This window comes from Delphinus delphis, chromosome 15, assembly GCF_949987515.2.
Source record: "Delphinus delphis chromosome 15, mDelDel1.2, whole genome shotgun sequence".
NCBI classification, from domain to species: Eukaryota; Metazoa; Chordata; class Mammalia; order Artiodactyla; family Delphinidae; genus Delphinus; species Delphinus delphis.
Genome location: NC_082697.1, coordinates 72,761,943 through 72,779,193, shown reverse-complemented (window position 1 = coordinate 72,779,193; position 17,251 = coordinate 72,761,943). Strand labels below are relative to the sequence as shown.

Sequence of the window (17,251 nt, the reverse complement as noted above, 5' to 3'; positions counted from 1 at the left end):
TAAATTTAAGGCCAGACATTATCAAACTCTTAGAGGAAAACATAGGCAGAACACTCTACCACATAAATCACAGCAAGATCCTTTTTGACCCACCTCCTACAGAAATGGAAATAAAAACAAAAATAAACAAATGGGACCTAATGAAACTTAAAAGCTTTTGCACAGCAAAGGAAACCATAAACAAGACGAAAAGACAACCCTTAGAACGGGAGAAAATATTTGCAAATGAAGCAATGGACAAAGGATTAATCTCCAAACTTTACAAGCAGCTCAATATCAAAAAACAAACAACCCAATCCAAAAATGGGCGGAAGACCTAAATAGACATTTCTCCAAAGAAGATATACAGATTGCCAACAAACACATGAAAGAATGCTCAACATCACTAACCATTAGAGAGATGCAAATCAAAACTACCATGAGATATCACCTCACACCAGTCAGAATGGCCATCATCAAAAAATCTACAAACAATAAATGCTGGAGAGGGTGTGGAGAAAAGGGAATCCTCTTGCACTGTTGGTGGGAATGTAAACTGATACAGCCACTATGGAGAACAATATGGAGGGTCCTTAAAAATCTAAAAATAGAACTACCATATGACCCAGCAATCCCACTACTGGGCATATAACCTGAGAAAACCATAATTCAAAAAGATTCGTGTACCACAATATTCATTGCAGCTCTATTTACAATAGCCAGGACATGGAAGCAACCTAAGTGTCCAACGACAGATGAATGGATAAAGAAGATGTGGCACATATATACAGTGGAATATTACTCAGCCATAAAAAGAAATGAAATTGAGTTATTTGCAGTGAGGTGGATGGATCTAGAGTCTGTCATACAGACTGAAGTAAGTCAGAAAGAGAAAAACAAATACCATATGCTAACACATATATATGGAATCTAAAAAAAAAATTGTCATGAAGAACATAGGGGCAGGATGGGAATAAAGATGCAGACCTACTAGAGAACGGACTTGAGGACATGGGGAGGGGGAAGGGTAAGCTGGGACAAAGTGAAAGAGTGGCATTTACATAGATACACTACCAAATGTAAAACTGATAGCTAGTGGGAAGAAGCCACATAGCACAGGGAGATCAGCTTGGTGCTTTGTGACCACCTAGAGGGGTGGGAAGGAGGGAGACACAAGAGGGAAGAGATATGGGGATATATGTATATGTATAGCTGATTCACTTTGTTATAAAGCAGAAACTAACACACCATTGTAAAGCAATTATACTCCAATAAAGATGTTAAAAAAATAAAATAAAATAAAATTGAAAAAAGAATAAATGGTGCACCAGAACATTCACACTCCAGCTGGTGAAAAGATGGCAAGGAGGAAAGGAGCATACTCCTTCTCTCAAAGGACCTGACTCCAAAGTTGTTCACTCACTCTACTCACATCCCCTTCATCAGAATCTAGCTACATGGCCACACCTAGCCACAAAGGAAAATGGGAAATGTTCTTTCATTGTTTGGCTGTATTAGTTACCCATTGCATCATAACCAGCCACTCCAAAATACAGTGGATTGAAACATCCACAATTTATGATTTCTCACAGTTCTAGGAAGTGACAATCTGGGCAGTTCTTTTGTTGGACTTGCCTGTAGCCACAGCTGTTGGATGGTTGGACTGGACTGGAAGGTCAAATGTGGACTCGTGCATGTGGTTGTGCTGGCTTGTCAGCTGAGGGCCTCAGCTGTCTCATTCTCCAATAGGCTAGCTGGGTCTCAGCACAGTGGTCTCAGGAGTCTGAGAGGGTGAGCACAGAAGCTGCAGTGCTTCTGACGGCCCAGGAACTTGCACAATAGCCCTTCTACCACATTCCATTGGTCAATGCAAAGCACAAGAGCAGCCCAGATTCCAGAGGCTAGAGAGGAAGACCCCACCACTTGATGGGAGCAGCAGCAATGTCACATTGCAAGGGAGTGGGATGCAGGGAAACACAATTCACTGAGGGTCATAACTATTAATATAACAATATAACAATCTTCCACGGTGTCCCCGATAAGAACATATTACTAAGTAAGAAAAGAAGGGTGGAGACTGCAGAGATTTGTTTATTCTGAACCCCAAAAAGTAAAAACAAGGACAGACTTTCCTGGGTTTATCTGCTTCTCACCAGAGATTTATGGCCCTGTTTATTAGTAACTTTGTGATCATGCTAGGGTAATTTGTCACTACAAATAATTTACTTTTTAACCTATCATAAAGCTCCTATCTGACTGAATTCAACACAAGTTTCCAGTGCAAAGAGGCCGATGTGGACTCTGAGCCTTGACTGCCCATCCAAGGACAGGTGCCTGCAGGTACAGAGACCCTCTCCTTTGTGGGTCAGTTAAGGACATCTGGAGATCTTGAGGTCTTTTGTCTTTCAACGTAAGGAAGAAGAAAATGGATTTTTAATGGATTTTGAAGTCAGAAGAAGAAATTGTGTAGAACAATTTCAAGTGACATGTGTTGCAACACCCCCAAAGATACAAAGGGCCATTATCTTATCAGTCATCCTTTGATGACATCTAATTGCGCTTTGAATAAAACTCAAACTCCTCACTCTAGTTTACAGAGCACAGATGCCCAACCAAGCTCCTGCCCACTCTTTTAGCCCCACCTGTGCTGCCCTCTGACTGGAAGACTCTTGCCCCTACTTGAGTCAGGGGTCGCCTCCCCTAGGACACTTCCCTCACCTGCCTTCCTTCCTATCACATCTGGAGCAGATGTCCATCTAAGCCATGATTTTCTTGTATCTCGATGAACTGCATGCAATTGCCATTTTTGTCACAAACGTGTCAGCGATTTCATATGATTCACCTGATATTATAACAGCTAAACAACAGCCACTCTCTCCCCCCTACCTCCCTCGTGCCTGCTGCAGGCCATTCCTCTGAGGCCATTGGGACAGTTAAAGAGAAAAGCTTTGGAGCCAGACAGAAACAGGTTTGAATCCCAGCTCCATCTCCTCTTTATCTGTATGACCTCAGGCAATTGAGATGATCTCTCTAAGTCTCAGCTTCCTCATAAGTGAAATTCAGACATCAGTAAATAGCAAGAGATGACCACTTAACAGGACTGATGTGAGCATTAGGATGGGTGCTAAGGGCAGAGTCGTGGGTACTGCACTGGCAAAGGTTGGGTGATGGGCAGTGGGAGAACGCCCCAGAGGAGGGAGGGCTACCTAGAAACAGCTATCAAAACTTCATCTGTACACACTCTTCATAGCAAATGCTGTTGGTATCCTGCCTGGATCCCTGTAGGCCTTGCCAGGGGCTGTGCTCACCTGGCAGACTTCCAACTGGCAGCATCTGTAGCCCTTTCTCTGGCCACCAGAGCTGCTCTGCCTACATTCAGGGCCGGCCCAGAGGTGCCAGGGAATTAGCACTTCCTTCCCCACGAAGAGCAACCCTCAGCCAATAACTATGTGGAATTGGTGTATCCACGCGCCAGCTCCTTCTCTGCTCGGGTGAGAAGTGTCAAGGTGCTTGTTCTACTTTGCGTCCCAGACCTCCCCGGTGGGGTTACACTCCAGGAGCTCATAACAGTCCCTCTGTTGATAATATACCCTTTACTGGCTGCCTTTCCCTCCCCAGCTCACGTCCCTCCCCCACTGGTATTTCCTGGAGTCTCTCTTAAATAAGCTTCTTTCACTCAAATTCTTCTCTTGGGGTTGCTTCTGGCAGAATTCAGACTTCCGGGAACGTATCCTATAAATTGTCTTACACATATGCAAAAACGACATATATTCAATTTATTAATTCACCATTGTTTGTCATTGTGAGAAGTTGGAAATAATGTATCAGAGGGAGACTGTTAAGGACGTTAGGATCCACCCACACAGTGGAACGTGGTGCACTATATCAAAGCATGAAAAAGTACTTTATGTCTTCATATAAAACAATATCTGAGCCATATTAATGAAACAAGCAAGATGCAGACAGTATAAACAACGCATGCTGCCATTTGTGTAAAAAAGCTTGTGCGTGTGTGTGTGTGTGTGTGTTTGCACACGTCTAGAATCTTTGTGAAGGAGACCCCAAGTGCACAGCCTGGACTACCCGTTACAAGAGACCTAAATGGCTGGCAGACCAGGATGGAAGGGGAACTTCATCACACACCCTTGCGTGTCTTTTGATTTTGATACTACAGACCTGTTCATCCATTCAAAAACTAAAAGTAGCATTAAAATAATAAAGTGAATAGATAAAGGGAGGTGCACCATTGTGCACTGGACACATCAGCTCTAGTGCGGAATGGGTTGGACAGGTTCCTGCTGGCTTGTCCGGGTAGGCTCAGGACCAGCTGCATGGGTTCCTGCTGGCCTGCGGGCTCACCCACGAAAGGAGGTCTCACTTCCTATAGCTGGGGGAGGATTTCTTGCACTTCCCTTTGTGTTCACCCACAAGAGCTGCCATCACCTCTGTCCCTGAGGAAGAACCAATGGCACCTTCACCCCCGCACAAGGAAGCCCAAGCAACTCCCTCTGCCTGAGATTTGTGCCAAAGGCACTTGTCCTCATGCAAGAGAGATCTGAGCCACACACACAATTCACACTCGTGCATGCACACGCGCACACACACACACACACACACACACACACACACACACAGGAATGGAAACCCAAGCAGGTTGCTCCTGAGTGAGACATCACTGCCCTGGTCTCCCAACAGATGTGTCCGTCCAGCAGCCTGGGGACCCGCTCGCTCTTCGGTCTGACCACATCCTGTTTGCTGCAGGGGAGGCCACTCAGCAAAGAGTGGGGAAGGAGCTGCTGTTACTGCGGGGGAGCAGTTTCAGGGCCAGCTTCAGTTATCATGTCCTTGTACTGCCGTTTGAAGAAGCCAAGCTGTGGAGGCAGAGACAGGGGAGTAAGGGCACCAAGGCCAGGAGGGCGAGTGAAGGCTATGCAGGCCAGGCTGGGAGATGGTGGGACCAAGACCTGCAAAGAATAACGTGGCGGAGTGCAGAATAGATCTGGGGAAAGTGGGACAGGGAGGGGGATGGCATCACTATTGAGAAAGAAAAGAGGGAAAGAAATCTAAAATATAATAATAAGTACTCTTTATATAGTGTTTACTCTGTACCAGAGACTATTCTAAGTGCTCTAGAGAGACGAACCCAAAGAGCTCCACAGAATGGGTATTTATAGTCTCATTTTACAGCTGAAGAAACTGAGGCTCTGTGAGCTGCCCGAGGCACAGCTGGGAGCTGAACCCAGGAAGGCGCTGCTGAGTGAGAAGCCGTGGGGGTGGGGGGAGGGGAGGGGCAGGAAGAGGGCCCCGGGGGACTTACCTTGTACAGGCCGCCCGTGATGAGGGCCAGGAGTAACAGCCCCCCAGCCGAGCTGCCCACGATCAACGGGACAGGGTTATGTACTTCGTAAGGCTCCACCTTGGTCTCTGTCTGGAGCAGGGAGAAGGGGAGGGGGAGGCATCAGGGGAGAAAGACTCTGAATTTCTGGGGGTTCCCCAGTCAGACCTTGTGTGCTCCCCGAACCCCATGACTAAATCCCCTGTGCCCCCCAACCCCAGCCCTCACTCCTCCTTCCCGCCCCCCCCAACCTCTCTCTCTCCCACAAGCCCAGCCCCCTCTCCTGCCTCCAGCGGTTCTTCTGTGTCCGAGACAGATACCTGGGCCCTCACAAACGCGCCCTGTCCTGGGAGCAGGGCAAACTCCGAATCATCAAACAAGATCTCCGCCGTGCTCACAACCTGAAGATGGTTATGCGAAGTCTGTGGGAGAGAGAGGATGGGAGCTGGACCCATTGGCCCTGGAGGATCTCGTCTGTGTCCAGCCAAGCCTCAGGCGCCCACATACCTTGATGTACCAGTCAAATGAGAGGTTGCCCTTGAGGGTGACCTTGAATTCTTCCTGGACGCCAAAGGACGGGATGTCACACTGGATTCTCTGGCAGACAGCGATGGAGCAGTTCTGGGGAAGGGAGGAGGGGAGAGAGGTGAGCAGGAAAGCTGGATGCAGGCCACATCCCATGCACTCAGCCGGCAGTTGAGAGCCAGTACTGGGCCCAGGTGAGGGGGCAGTGCAGAGTCTGCGTGCAGCCCCGAGGCTGAGGCTGGGCTTGTCTCACCAGCAGTGGGGCCTTCTGAAGCTCCCCCAGGAAGTCAGAGCGACGAGGGTCAATCTTGTTGGTGTGGCATCTACTGGAGAGGTTCTGAGGAAAGAGGGACACTGTGAGGACGGATTGAAGCGAGGGCTCCTGGGTCCACCCTCCGGGAGGTGAGAAAACCGAGGTCCAGGAGAGGGTCAGAAATGGCTCCAAAACCCAACAGAGGAAACAGAAGTGATTTTAGGAAAGACCAGGGCTGTGGAGAAAGGAGTTGGGCCCAATCCTCAGGCCCAGCTGCGCTTACCTGGGAGAAGGTGACTTGGAGCTGGTCCCACACGGTCACCTTGTTCAGCTGGATGGGGACCAAGAAGACCACGCTGATGGGGAGCTTCCTCCCGCCCAGGTTGTTGAACTGCGTTGGGTGGGGAGGGGCAGATATCAGGGTTCTGGCCTTTCTGCCCCCACCAGCAACTAGAATCAGGCTCCCCACTCCCGACAGCCCAGTACTGAATCAGGCCTCACAGACCCAAGCATCCTGCCTCTTGATGCTTTCTGAGAGACAGGAGAGCACAGGGGTTAAACACCCATTCCAGAGCCAGACAGGCTGGCGGAAGCAGTGGCTCTTCCACTCTCTAGGGGTGAGACTGTGGGCATGTTCTGTTAGCCTCTCTGAGCCTAGTTTCTTCGTCTATAAACTGGGGGGGACAACAGTACCTCCGTCACAGGGTCATTACGAGGGTAAAATGAGTTAATTACATACATGTGTGTATACACATACGGATGCACGTGGTGGTGTGTGTGGATTCACAGCAACCTTAGAACAGAGCCTGGCCCAAAGCAGGCACCTCATGCATGTTTCCCATCATTTTTTTTTTTTTTTTTTTTTTGCGGTACGCGGGCCTCTCACTGTTGTGGCCTCTCCCGTTGCAGAGCACAGGCTCCGGACGCACAGGCTCAGCGGCCAGGGCTCACGGGCCCAGTTACTCTGCAGCATGTGGGATCCTCCCGGACCGGGACACGAACCCGTGTCCCCTGCATTGGCAGGCGGACTCTCAACCACTGAGCCACCAGGGAAGCCCTCCCATCATATTTTTTTTGGCCACGCGGCATGCGGGATCCTAGTTCCCCGACCAAGGATCAAACCCATGCCCACTGCATTGGAAGGCGAAGTCTTAACCACTGGACTGCCCGGGAAGTCCCTCCTACCATTCTTCCTGTGTTCCCATCATCTCGATTTCCCTCCCCAGGCTCCTTCTCAGCTCCCCACCTGATACTGATGCTCTATAATGTGGTGGGTCTTCTCTGAGGCTGTGAAGTTGAGATATTTGGTCGAGACCTCAAGGCTGATGGGAGAAAGAAGAAGGGGCAGGAGGTGACAGAACATCAGGGGAGTCCTGGGAGGGGGTCTTGGGCTAAGTGTAAAGGGGTGAACAGGCACGCGGGTAACACAGCCCTGAGAGGGCGCGAGCGGGATGGTGTGCAGGGGCAGTGTGGGTGGGACCTCCAGTATGTGCCAGTTTGGGCCCCTCACACACACACATACACATGCACGTACAGACATACACGTGCGCACACATATCCTCAGACTCACTCACAGGCACACGTGCACAGACTCGTGCTCACAGGTACTCAATGCGCCATGTCCAGCCCAGTGGTGAAGGCAGAACTAAAGCCCCAGCAGCCAGTACCTGGTGACCACCATGTAGACAGCGTATTTCACAGGCAGCTGCAGCTGGAATTTGGTTTTGTTGTTCCCAGGTATGTTGTTCTCACTGAAGGGAAACAGAGAACTCTGGTCAGCTCTTGAGAATTGAGAATCAGCCTTTCCTTCTCCTTCTTCCTCTCCCTCACCCTCCGTCACCAACCAACCACCAAGTCCTGTCCTCTCAGCATCCTAAACGCTGTCCTTTAAATCCAACAGAGGAAACAGAGATTATAGAAAAGACCAGGGCTGCCCCTGTGTAGCCCAGGCCCATCCCCACTCACCAGGACGGATGCCTGCAGAAAGGTGCCTTCTTCTCACTGGTCCCCTGAATTCAAAATGACTCCCACTCCAATCCCCCCGCTCCTGGAGAGTGATCTTTCTAGCATGCAAAGGTGATCACATCACTCCCAAGTTAAGTTGCAAATTCCCTAAGAGCACTCGTCGATCATTTCCTGACACGGCCCATGTCTAACCAACTCCTTCAATCCTGCCTCCTGTGCTCAGACTCAGCCTGACCTTTGCAGTCTCCGGGCTTTGCTTGGTCCACACTTCCTTCTCTCTGTCTTCATGCCCAGCCTCAATTCATGCCTTTGCTTGGCTAACTCACAGCCTGGATGTAGTCTTCTCTGAACACCAATCTCCCAAGAAGACTGGACATCATTCATTTCATACCGTATCATAATCATCGGCTTTCCTGTCTATCTTTGCCCCTAAATTATAACCTCTGTGAGGGCAAGAATCACAGCTGTCTTGTCCATCACTGTCCCACCAGCACAGGGGGCCACGCCTGGCACGTGGTGGGTGCTCAGTTGGTGTTTCTTGAGTAAAACAATGAGCTGAAGGGAGAACAAGTGGGGAGAGGGCAATGGTCCACCCTGAGCAGGGGGGCCGGGGGCTGGGACCTCAGAATGGAGGAGGCCAGGCATAGCGCACCTGGTCACGTTGGCCTTGAGAAGTAGTTTGTTTCCAAAGAAAGCATCAGGGTTCACGTCAAATGTGATATTGAAGGTGATCTGGAGTTGGAGAAAGAAGAGACGGTGACAAGAGTAAGAGAGAAGGCACAACCCAAACGTCCATCAGCTAAAGAACAGGTAAATAAAATGTGGCACATCCGTACAACAGAATATTATTCAGCAGTCAAAGGAATCTGAATATTAATACATCCTGCAACACGGGTGATCCTTGAGAGCGTGATGCTCAGTCAAAGAAGCAAACCTATTGTATGATTCCATTCATATGAAATATCCAGAGTAGGTGAATCTCAAGACAGCAAATAGATTAGCGGTTGCCTAGGGCTGGGAGAGATGGGACGACACGGGCCCATGGCTGAGGGGAGCAGGGTTTTTTCTTGGGGTAATAAAATACTCTAACATTGATCATGGGGATGGACGCACAACACTGTGAACATTGCAAAAGCCACTGGATTGTATACTTGAAGTGGGTGAATTGTGTGGTAGATGAATTTTATCTCAATAAAGCTGTTTTTCAAAACAAAGAAACATCTACTTAAAAAAAAAAAAAAAGAAGGGGGCTTCCCTGGTGGCGCAGTGGTTGAGAGTCCGCCTGCCGATGCAGGGGACACGGGTTCGTGCCCCGGTCCGGGAAGATCCCACATGCCGCGAAGCGGCTGGGCCCGTGAGCCATGCCCGCTGGGCCTGCACGTCCGGAGCCTGTGCTCCGCAACGGGAGAGGCCACAACAGTGAGAGGCCCACGTATCGCAAAAAAAAAAAAAAAAAAAAGAAGGGAATTCCCTGGCGGTCCATTGGTTAGGACTCCATGCATTTTCACTGCCGAGGGCGCAGGTTCAATATCTGGCCAGGAAACTAAGATCCCACAAGCCATGGGGGGGTGGGGAGAGGAGGAGGAGGAGGAGGAGGGGGAGGAGGAGGAGGGGGAGGAGGAGGAGGGGGAGGGGGAGGAGGAGGGGGAGGGGGAGGGGGAGGGGGAGGGGGAGGGGGAGGGGGAGGGGGAGGGGGAGGGGGAGGGGGGAGGGGAGGGGGAGGCGGAGGAAAGAAGAAGAAGAACTAGGGAAGAATTCAGAGGAAGACAAAGGAGAAAAAGGGAGAAGGAGCCAGCAGCCTGACCTCCGAGTTGTCTGGGAAGATGGGGTGGTTTATGCTGCAGCTGGTGCTCTTCAAGGTCCCAGACCCTTCAGTGGAGACGTCAGACTCACAGATCAGGCGCCAGGACCGCTGTGAGCGCTGGTTCTGGAAGGCAAAGGAGGCAGAGGTGATGATGTCAAACACCACCCATGGGGGCAGGGAATGCAAAGTCAGATGGAGCCTGAGAAGGGTTTGGCTACCTGGGCTCCTGACACCCTCCGATAGGACAAGCCAGATGGGTAGAAGAAGGTGACCTGTGTTCTGTAGGAGTCCTCGCCCCGGTTTCTCACAGTCAGCGTCACGTTTAAGTCCCGAGAACCACCTACCACCAGGGTGTCCAGGCTGTGGTGGGAACAAGCCAGGCCATGAGATGCTGAGGGCTTTCCTGCAGCGAGTCTGCTCCAGCGGGAAGGAGGCGCGGACACTCGGAGACAGAAGACAGTGCACGAGGCAGCCACAGAAACACACCTCTGAGGCAGCTGCTCTGCGCCGGGCTCCCTTGGGGGCCAGGAGAAGAACAGAGCAGCAGGTCATGGTGCAGGTCTGGGGGTAAAAATGAGGACAGGAAACTCACCTCATAAAACTGAAGGTGATGCTGAGGTCATCCTGGCAAATGCTGTCATTGCCACAATTCTTCTCAAAGGGAAACTGCCGAAAACAGAGTATGAGGAAAATGAAAGGAAATCGTGAAAAGACGTGAAACGAAACAGTAAAATGAAATCTTGAAATAAAATTATGTGAAATGAAATAAAATGAGCTTCAACAACCTTGGCCTCTGGTCCCTTCCACACCCCGGCTGGACCCCAACTCCCAGACTCACCGAGGCTGTGAAGAGTGTTGGAGCTTCTACATCCAGCACTGGCCGGAGGTTCCCAAAATGGGACGAGGGCTTCCCCACCAGAGAGAAGTTGAGGCGCAGGGCAATGGGGGTCACTGAGTCCTCTACACAATCCTGAGAGACAGTGGGGGTTTGGTGGTCTGCCCTCCTCAGCATCCCAAGCCCACCCCATGCTTGGAGGACCCAGGAGTGTGGTCACCCTCTGCTCACCAGTAACCGGAGCTTCAGGGTCTCACATTGCTGACTCAGCCCCAACGTCACTATATGTCTGAGAGTGTTGTTCTTAGTCTCATCAAAGATGGCCTGGGAATGTGGGCGACCTGGGTCCAGAGCCAGGTCATATGTGATGGTGCTCTGGGTATCTCCTGAAGGGCCAGGGAAGAATGGTGGTGAGGAGCCTGGGTTTGGAGTCAGACTGGCAGGAGGTGGAGGCCCAGCTATCTGAATTTGGACATGTTAGCTGACCTCTCTCAGGGCCTCAATTCCTTATTTTTAAATTGAAGATAATAATTGGACCTTCCCAATAGTAAAAACGAAATAGTACCTACAGAGCATTTAGCATAGCGTCTGCCACACAGTAACTGCTCAATAAATAGTAGCTATTCTGTCACCTACTGGAAAATTAAGTATATTTTTTCTGGCTGCTTTTAACTTTTTTTCTGTCTTTGGTCTTCAGCAGTTTGTGCCTTAGGATGGTACAATGTCTAATGTTATCTTGCTTTGATTTGGTAGAGAATCTTATTATTTTTTATTTTTTTTGGCCGCATGGCATATGGGATTTTAGTTCCCCAACCAGGGATCAAACCCACGCCCCCTGCATTGGAAGCAGGGAGTTTTAACCACCAGATGGCCAGGGAAGTTCCTAATTTGGTAGAGAATCTTGATGTTTTTCATCAATTTTAGAAAATTCTTTACCACCATTTCTTTTTTTTTTAATTTTTATTTTATATTGGAGTATAGCTGATTAACAGTGTTGCATTGGTTTCAGGTGCACAGCAAAGTGATTCAATTGTACATATACTTGTTTCTATTCTTTTTCACATTCTTTTCCCATTTAGGTTTAACAGTTGCTTCTTTCTTATTCTCTCTCTCTCTCTCTCTCTCCCTTCCTTTTGGAACTCCAATTACATGTTTATTAGATCTTTCACCATGTCCCATATGTCTCCTATGGTTTATTTTTCATCCTTTTTTCTCTCTGTGTGCTCATCTGGATACTTGCAATTTACTTACCTTCCAGTTCACTAATTCTCTGTTCTACTTGTTTAAAATATAAGTATAGATAATTTACAATATTGTGTTAGTTTCAGGTGTACAGCAAAATGATTCAGTAATACATATATTTTTTCAGATTCTCTTCCATTATAGGTTATACAAGATATTGAATATAGCTCCCTGTGCTATACAGTAAATCCTTGCTGTTTATCTATTTTATATATAGTAGTATACATCTGTTTGTTCTGTTTCTAATCCACTATTAAATCTATCTATTGAATTCTCAATATCATTCAGTGTATTTTTCAGTGCTAGTGTTTCCATTTAACTCTATTTCATGAATTCCAGGTTTTATTTGAAGTTCTCCATCATTTCCTGTTTTTTCTTGAAGATATTAATTTTAGTTATCTTTTAAATTCCTATCTGATAATTCTAATTGCTGAATCACCTATGGGTCTATTTCTATTGTCTATTGTTTCTCTTGGTTTGCTGGTTTCAATGGACATTGTCCCAGTAGAAGGACCAAGGTGTATTTTAAGGTCCCTCTCAAATCTCAGCTTCCTAGATTTCTGTTCAACTCTTGAGCTCTCCAGTTGTTGTCTTCCACTGAGTTTCTAAGAGTATTGATCTGGACATGCATGGCTTAGAAGTCAGCCAATGACTTACAGGAAATTTCTATGTAGATTTTGGGACACCTTCTCTGTAATTCTCTAGTCTCCAAGACTTTGCTCTCAATTTCTAGCCATGCTGGCTGCCCAAAACTCTGACTGCTATCTCCTCAGTCTGGTAAGATGACTGCTAGAAACAAATTTTATCCCCTCCCCCTGTTTCCCTCTAGAACCACCATTACTCTTCCTCACCCCAAGCACAATGCCACTCTTTGAGAATAGAGACAAGGAAGGAAGTCAAGTTCGTTGTGATAAAATGCATATCTGAATGCTTTGTGAGTTTGTGTTTAGCTTCATCAGTTCAACCTCCCCTTTAAACGAGTCATCTCTCAGTTTAAAAAAAAGACCTGGTTAGTTCACATGGATGGGGCCCTTCATTCTCTGGAGAACTGAGAGTGTAAAGGAGTGCCACATGCTTACTTCTTTAGGGGTGTTTGCTGGGCCTCCCCACCCACCCCCCCAGCAGGGGAACCACCTGCTCACTCCACCCAAGCTTGAAGAAGGCTATCAGAGCCTGTGAGAACTTTACTCTGGGCCACCCGTCCATGTCCCCAGTGATTTAACCTCTTGAGACCTACCCAACCAGCCTCACCTTCTTTCAGCCTGTCCCGTGTGTTCTTGCGGACACGGAGGCAGACTCTGACCTCCCCAGCGATCTTTCCTTTCACCACCCGCTCACGACACTCATACACATCCCTTGCCACTTCCCTGGGTGTGATATCCATGGTCACCTCAACTTTCAGCACTGGCTGGGACCTGTGGGGGGACACCAGAGGGCCCTCAGGGGTCTTCAGACAGCAAAGCCACTCCTTAAAAAGAAGATACCTGGGGGACTTCCCTGGTGGCGCAGTGGTTGAGAATCCACCTGCCGAGGCAGGGGACACGGGTTCGAGCCCTAGCCCAGGAAGATCCCACATGCCACAGAGCAACTAAGCCTGTGTGCCACAACTACTGAGCCTGCGCTCTAGAGCTTGTGAGCCACAACTACTGAGCTCACGTGCTACAACTACTGAAGCCTGCATGCCTAGAGCCCACAAGCCACTGAGCCCGCGTGCTGCAACTACTGAAACCCGCACGCCTAGAGCCCGTGCTCCGCAACAAGAGAAGCCACCGCAATGAGAAGCCCACGCACCGCAACGAAAAGTAACCCCCGCTTGCCGCAATTAGAGGAAGCCCGAGCAGCAACGAAGAACTAATGCAGCCAAAATAAATAAATAAATAATTTTTTTAAAAAATTATTAAAAATAAAAAGAAGTACATATGTTAAAAAAAAAGAAAAAGAAGATACCTGGTGTGCTCTCACCTGAGCAGCAGCACGTGCCCCTGAGCCCCTACAGCCAGGTCCACCAGTCCATCCCCTGTGAGGTCCTGGCCCCCGCTCAGTGACTGCCCAAAATACTGGAGCCTCGGAGAGAACTGGGAGCCTGTGATCCGCTGAGGGTAGAAAAGAGGAGGAGAGAAAGGGGTGGGAAAGAACAGGAAAGAGTGTAACTCAGTCTCCTGGGATGACCCAAGGAGAGATTGTTTGGGCTCTACTCAGTCATATCTCCCACACCTTCTCAAGGAATTAGGGTAACTATTAAGCTTTAGACCACAACCTTGAGATGATATCCAAAGTGTCCATCAATTACTGGGTTTTCCAGGGAAAACAAAAAATATCACAGGAAAGAAGTGATATAGTACACTATTTGACTCAGTTGAATCTCTTACATGGCCAGGAAAATGCAAACACTGAACATAGATCTAACCAAAATTGTCATATAAATTTAAGGAATGGGGGGGTGGGATGGGAGGCGTATGAATATGTGTCAAGAGGGGCCTGAAAGAAAGCTCAATCCTCACCTCCCATAGTGGGAAGTCAATGCGAAAACAAAAATCAAGAAGCAGCAAAATAATTGTGCCCTTGAGAAGTATGGAGAATCATTGAAAGAGCTGAAAGTCGTTTCCTCAGAGGAGGGAAAATGAAGAGGAAATCACAGTGTGGGTGTGGAAATTGTTGCTTTTCATAATAAGCTGTTAAGAACAATTTTGACTCTTTAATCTATGTGCAAAAGTAACACTGAAAGGATAACAGCCAAATATATTAAGAAATTTTAAAAGTGATTTTGTCACGTACTTAATGCCGCTGAAGTGTACACATAAAAATGGTTAAGATGGTGAGTTTTAGGGCTTCCCTGGTGGCGCAGTGGTTGAGAGTCCGCCTGCCGATGCAGGGGACACGGGTTCGTGCCCTGGTCCGGGAGGATCCCACGTGCCGCGGAGCGGCTGGGCCCGTGAGCCATGGCCGCTGGGCCTGCGCGTCCGGAGCCTGTGCTCCGCAACGGGAGAGGCCACGACAGTGAGAGGCCCGCGTACCGCGAAAAAAAAAAAAAAAGATGGTGAGTTTTAGGTCATGGATATTTTACTGCCATTTTTTTTAAGTGAATTTATCAACTAGAAAGAATGAGGAAGTGCGGGATGTTGGAAATGTGCTATATCTTAACCTGGGTGGTGCTTACTCGAGTTCACAGAGAGGAAAATTCATCACTTGAGATTTGTGTGTTTACTGCATGTACATTACACTGCAAATTTTTTTGAGAAAAAGTTAGCGTATTCTGTTGGAAGGATGCTTTGCTTTGAAATTATATAATAATGGTAGTTGGGAGAGCCACAGCAGTTTTGCTCGTTCGCATACTGATCACCCTAGCCCCAGTCACAGGAAAAGAGCAAGTAAAAAACGCAAACAGTAGAGCAATAGTATTGCATGACCCTTTTTGCATTTGTTTTTAATTCCAAAGTCTGTGGGGTGGGAGTGGGTATATGGGGGGTTTGGTTGGTGAGAGCAGGTATGTAGGTGTGGGTGAGGGTGGGTGAGTGTGTGGACCCTCCCCTTACCTTGTTTTCCTTTCCAGGTGCAGATAAGGGGAGGGTGTTAAGACTTTCACTGTTGTTGTTTTTTCTTCTTCTTCTTTTCTTATTATTTTACAAACCCTTGTGTCGAGGGCTGACTTTCAATAGATCGCAGCGACGGAGCTGCTCTGCTTCGTACGAAACCCCGACCCAGAAGCAGGTCGTCTACGAATGGTTTAGCACCAGGTTCCCCACGAACGTGCGGTGCGTGACGGGCGAGGGGGCGGCCGCCTTTCCGGCCTCACCCCGTGTCCCAGGACGAAGGGCTCTCCGCGCCGGACCCCGGTCCCGACGCGCGGCGGGGCGCGCCGGCGGGGACGGCGGGGGACCGGCTATCCGAGGCCAACCGAGGCTTCCGCGGCGCTGCCGCATCGTTCCTCCTGGGCGGGATTCTGACTTAGAGGCGTTCAGTCATAATCCCACAGATGGTAGCTTCGCCCCACTGGCTCCTCAGCCTAGCACATACACCAAATGTCTGAACCTGCGGTATTGTTTACTTTAGAATTTAAATTTGTACAAGCATGTAAAGCTTTTGTAATAAAAATGAAGTAAAACCAGAGCCTTCAAATCCCATTTACACAGAGAAACAACAGGTGCCAATGAAAAGAGGCATATTACAGTCTTCACACAATTGTGGAAAGAGGCTCCGTGACACAGAGGGAAGAACATGAGGCAGTAGTGCTTAGCCCGGGCTGCAACTAAAGAGCGTGTGAAAAATACTAGGGCCTATGTAGTGTACTATTCCATACACTAGAATGGGCAAAACTAATCTGTGGTGGAAAATAATTGGAACGGTAGCTTCTTCTGGGCGGGAATGGGGTCAGAAATTGACTGGATGGGGGCGGGAGGGAACTTTCTAAAGTGATAATTATGTTCAGCATCTTGATAGGATTGTGGATTATATTTTTCAAAATTCTTTGACTGGCTAAAGATTTGTGCTTTTCCTGTCTGTACATTTTATCTTAAAAATAACAGTAAGCATATCTGAATATTTTAGATTCTAGTTAATGATATACACGCTGAGGTATTTAGGGGTGAAGTTGGACTGGTGTTGCAGATTACTTTGAATTGCATTAGAAAAAATAACGATGAACTTGATGGACAGGTAGAAAAAGTCTGAATACAAAGGATGGAGATGTGATAAAGTAAATCTAGTAAAATCTTCATCGTAGATTTTGGCTCATAAATATATGGATGGCCACTGGACAATTCTTTCAACTTTGCAGTAACTTTGAAAATTTTCTAAATACAATGTTGAAAAAACTCTACTGATGCCTGGGGCCCTGACCCCAGACCAATTAAATCAGAACCCCTAGTGGCAGGGCCCAGGCATCCGTTTTTTAAGACGTTCAGGTGATTTTGATGTGTGGGTAGGGTTGAACCTCTAGGGTGAGGGATTTGGCAGGAGTGATGAGGAGACAGAGAGAAAGGACAGAAGAAAAACGTGAGGCTGGAAGAAAACCAGAGACCAGAAGCCAGCAGACTGGATGGCCTCGGCGGGCTGTAATGGGAGACTGCCAGACCGTGGGGGTCCCTGCACACAGTGGGCTTCATCCAGCAGGAAACAGGGAGCCAGTTTAGAGAGGAAACCATCTGTGGTGACCCGCATTTCAAGTGACCAACCACCAGGATCAGCTACGTAATTTGCAGGACCCCGTGGGGAGAAAAAAATGCAGGACTCCTTGTTCAAAAGTTATCAAGAGTTTCAAGATGGCCAGAGCAGAGCCTTAATCTGAGCACAGCGCCGTTCTGAGAGGAGCCCCGT

The 17,251-nt window shown here is 48.3% G+C and overlaps 1 protein-coding gene across 1 annotated transcript in view; it reads right to left on the bottom strand.

The window, feature by feature from the left end:
- Positions 1-3,789: 3,789 nt before the first annotated feature.
- ITGAM (integrin subunit alpha M) overlaps positions 3,790-17,251 on the bottom strand; it is a 37,235-nt gene continuing 23,773 nt past the window's right edge. The window contains exons 15-30 of the mRNA XM_060032141.1: positions 13,901-14,031; positions 13,190-13,353; positions 10,928-11,082; positions 10,700-10,831; positions 10,454-10,527; positions 10,080-10,221; positions 9,862-9,984; positions 8,710-8,789; positions 7,760-7,843; positions 7,339-7,414; positions 6,376-6,483; positions 6,093-6,176; positions 5,822-5,935; positions 5,635-5,736; positions 5,297-5,407; positions 3,790-4,850 (exon numbers count right to left, since the gene is read on the bottom strand). Coding sequence (XP_059888124.1) covers positions 4,779-4,850; positions 5,297-5,407; positions 5,635-5,736; positions 5,822-5,935; positions 6,093-6,176; positions 6,376-6,483; positions 7,339-7,414; positions 7,760-7,843; positions 8,710-8,789; positions 9,862-9,984; positions 10,080-10,221; positions 10,454-10,527; positions 10,700-10,831; positions 10,928-11,082; positions 13,190-13,353; positions 13,901-14,031 — 1,752 coding nt within the window. The 3' untranslated portion in view covers positions 3,790-4,778. The remainder of the gene's footprint in view (positions 4,851-5,296; positions 5,408-5,634; positions 5,737-5,821; positions 5,936-6,092; positions 6,177-6,375; positions 6,484-7,338; positions 7,415-7,759; positions 7,844-8,709; positions 8,790-9,861; positions 9,985-10,079; positions 10,222-10,453; positions 10,528-10,699; positions 10,832-10,927; positions 11,083-13,189; positions 13,354-13,900; positions 14,032-17,251) is intronic.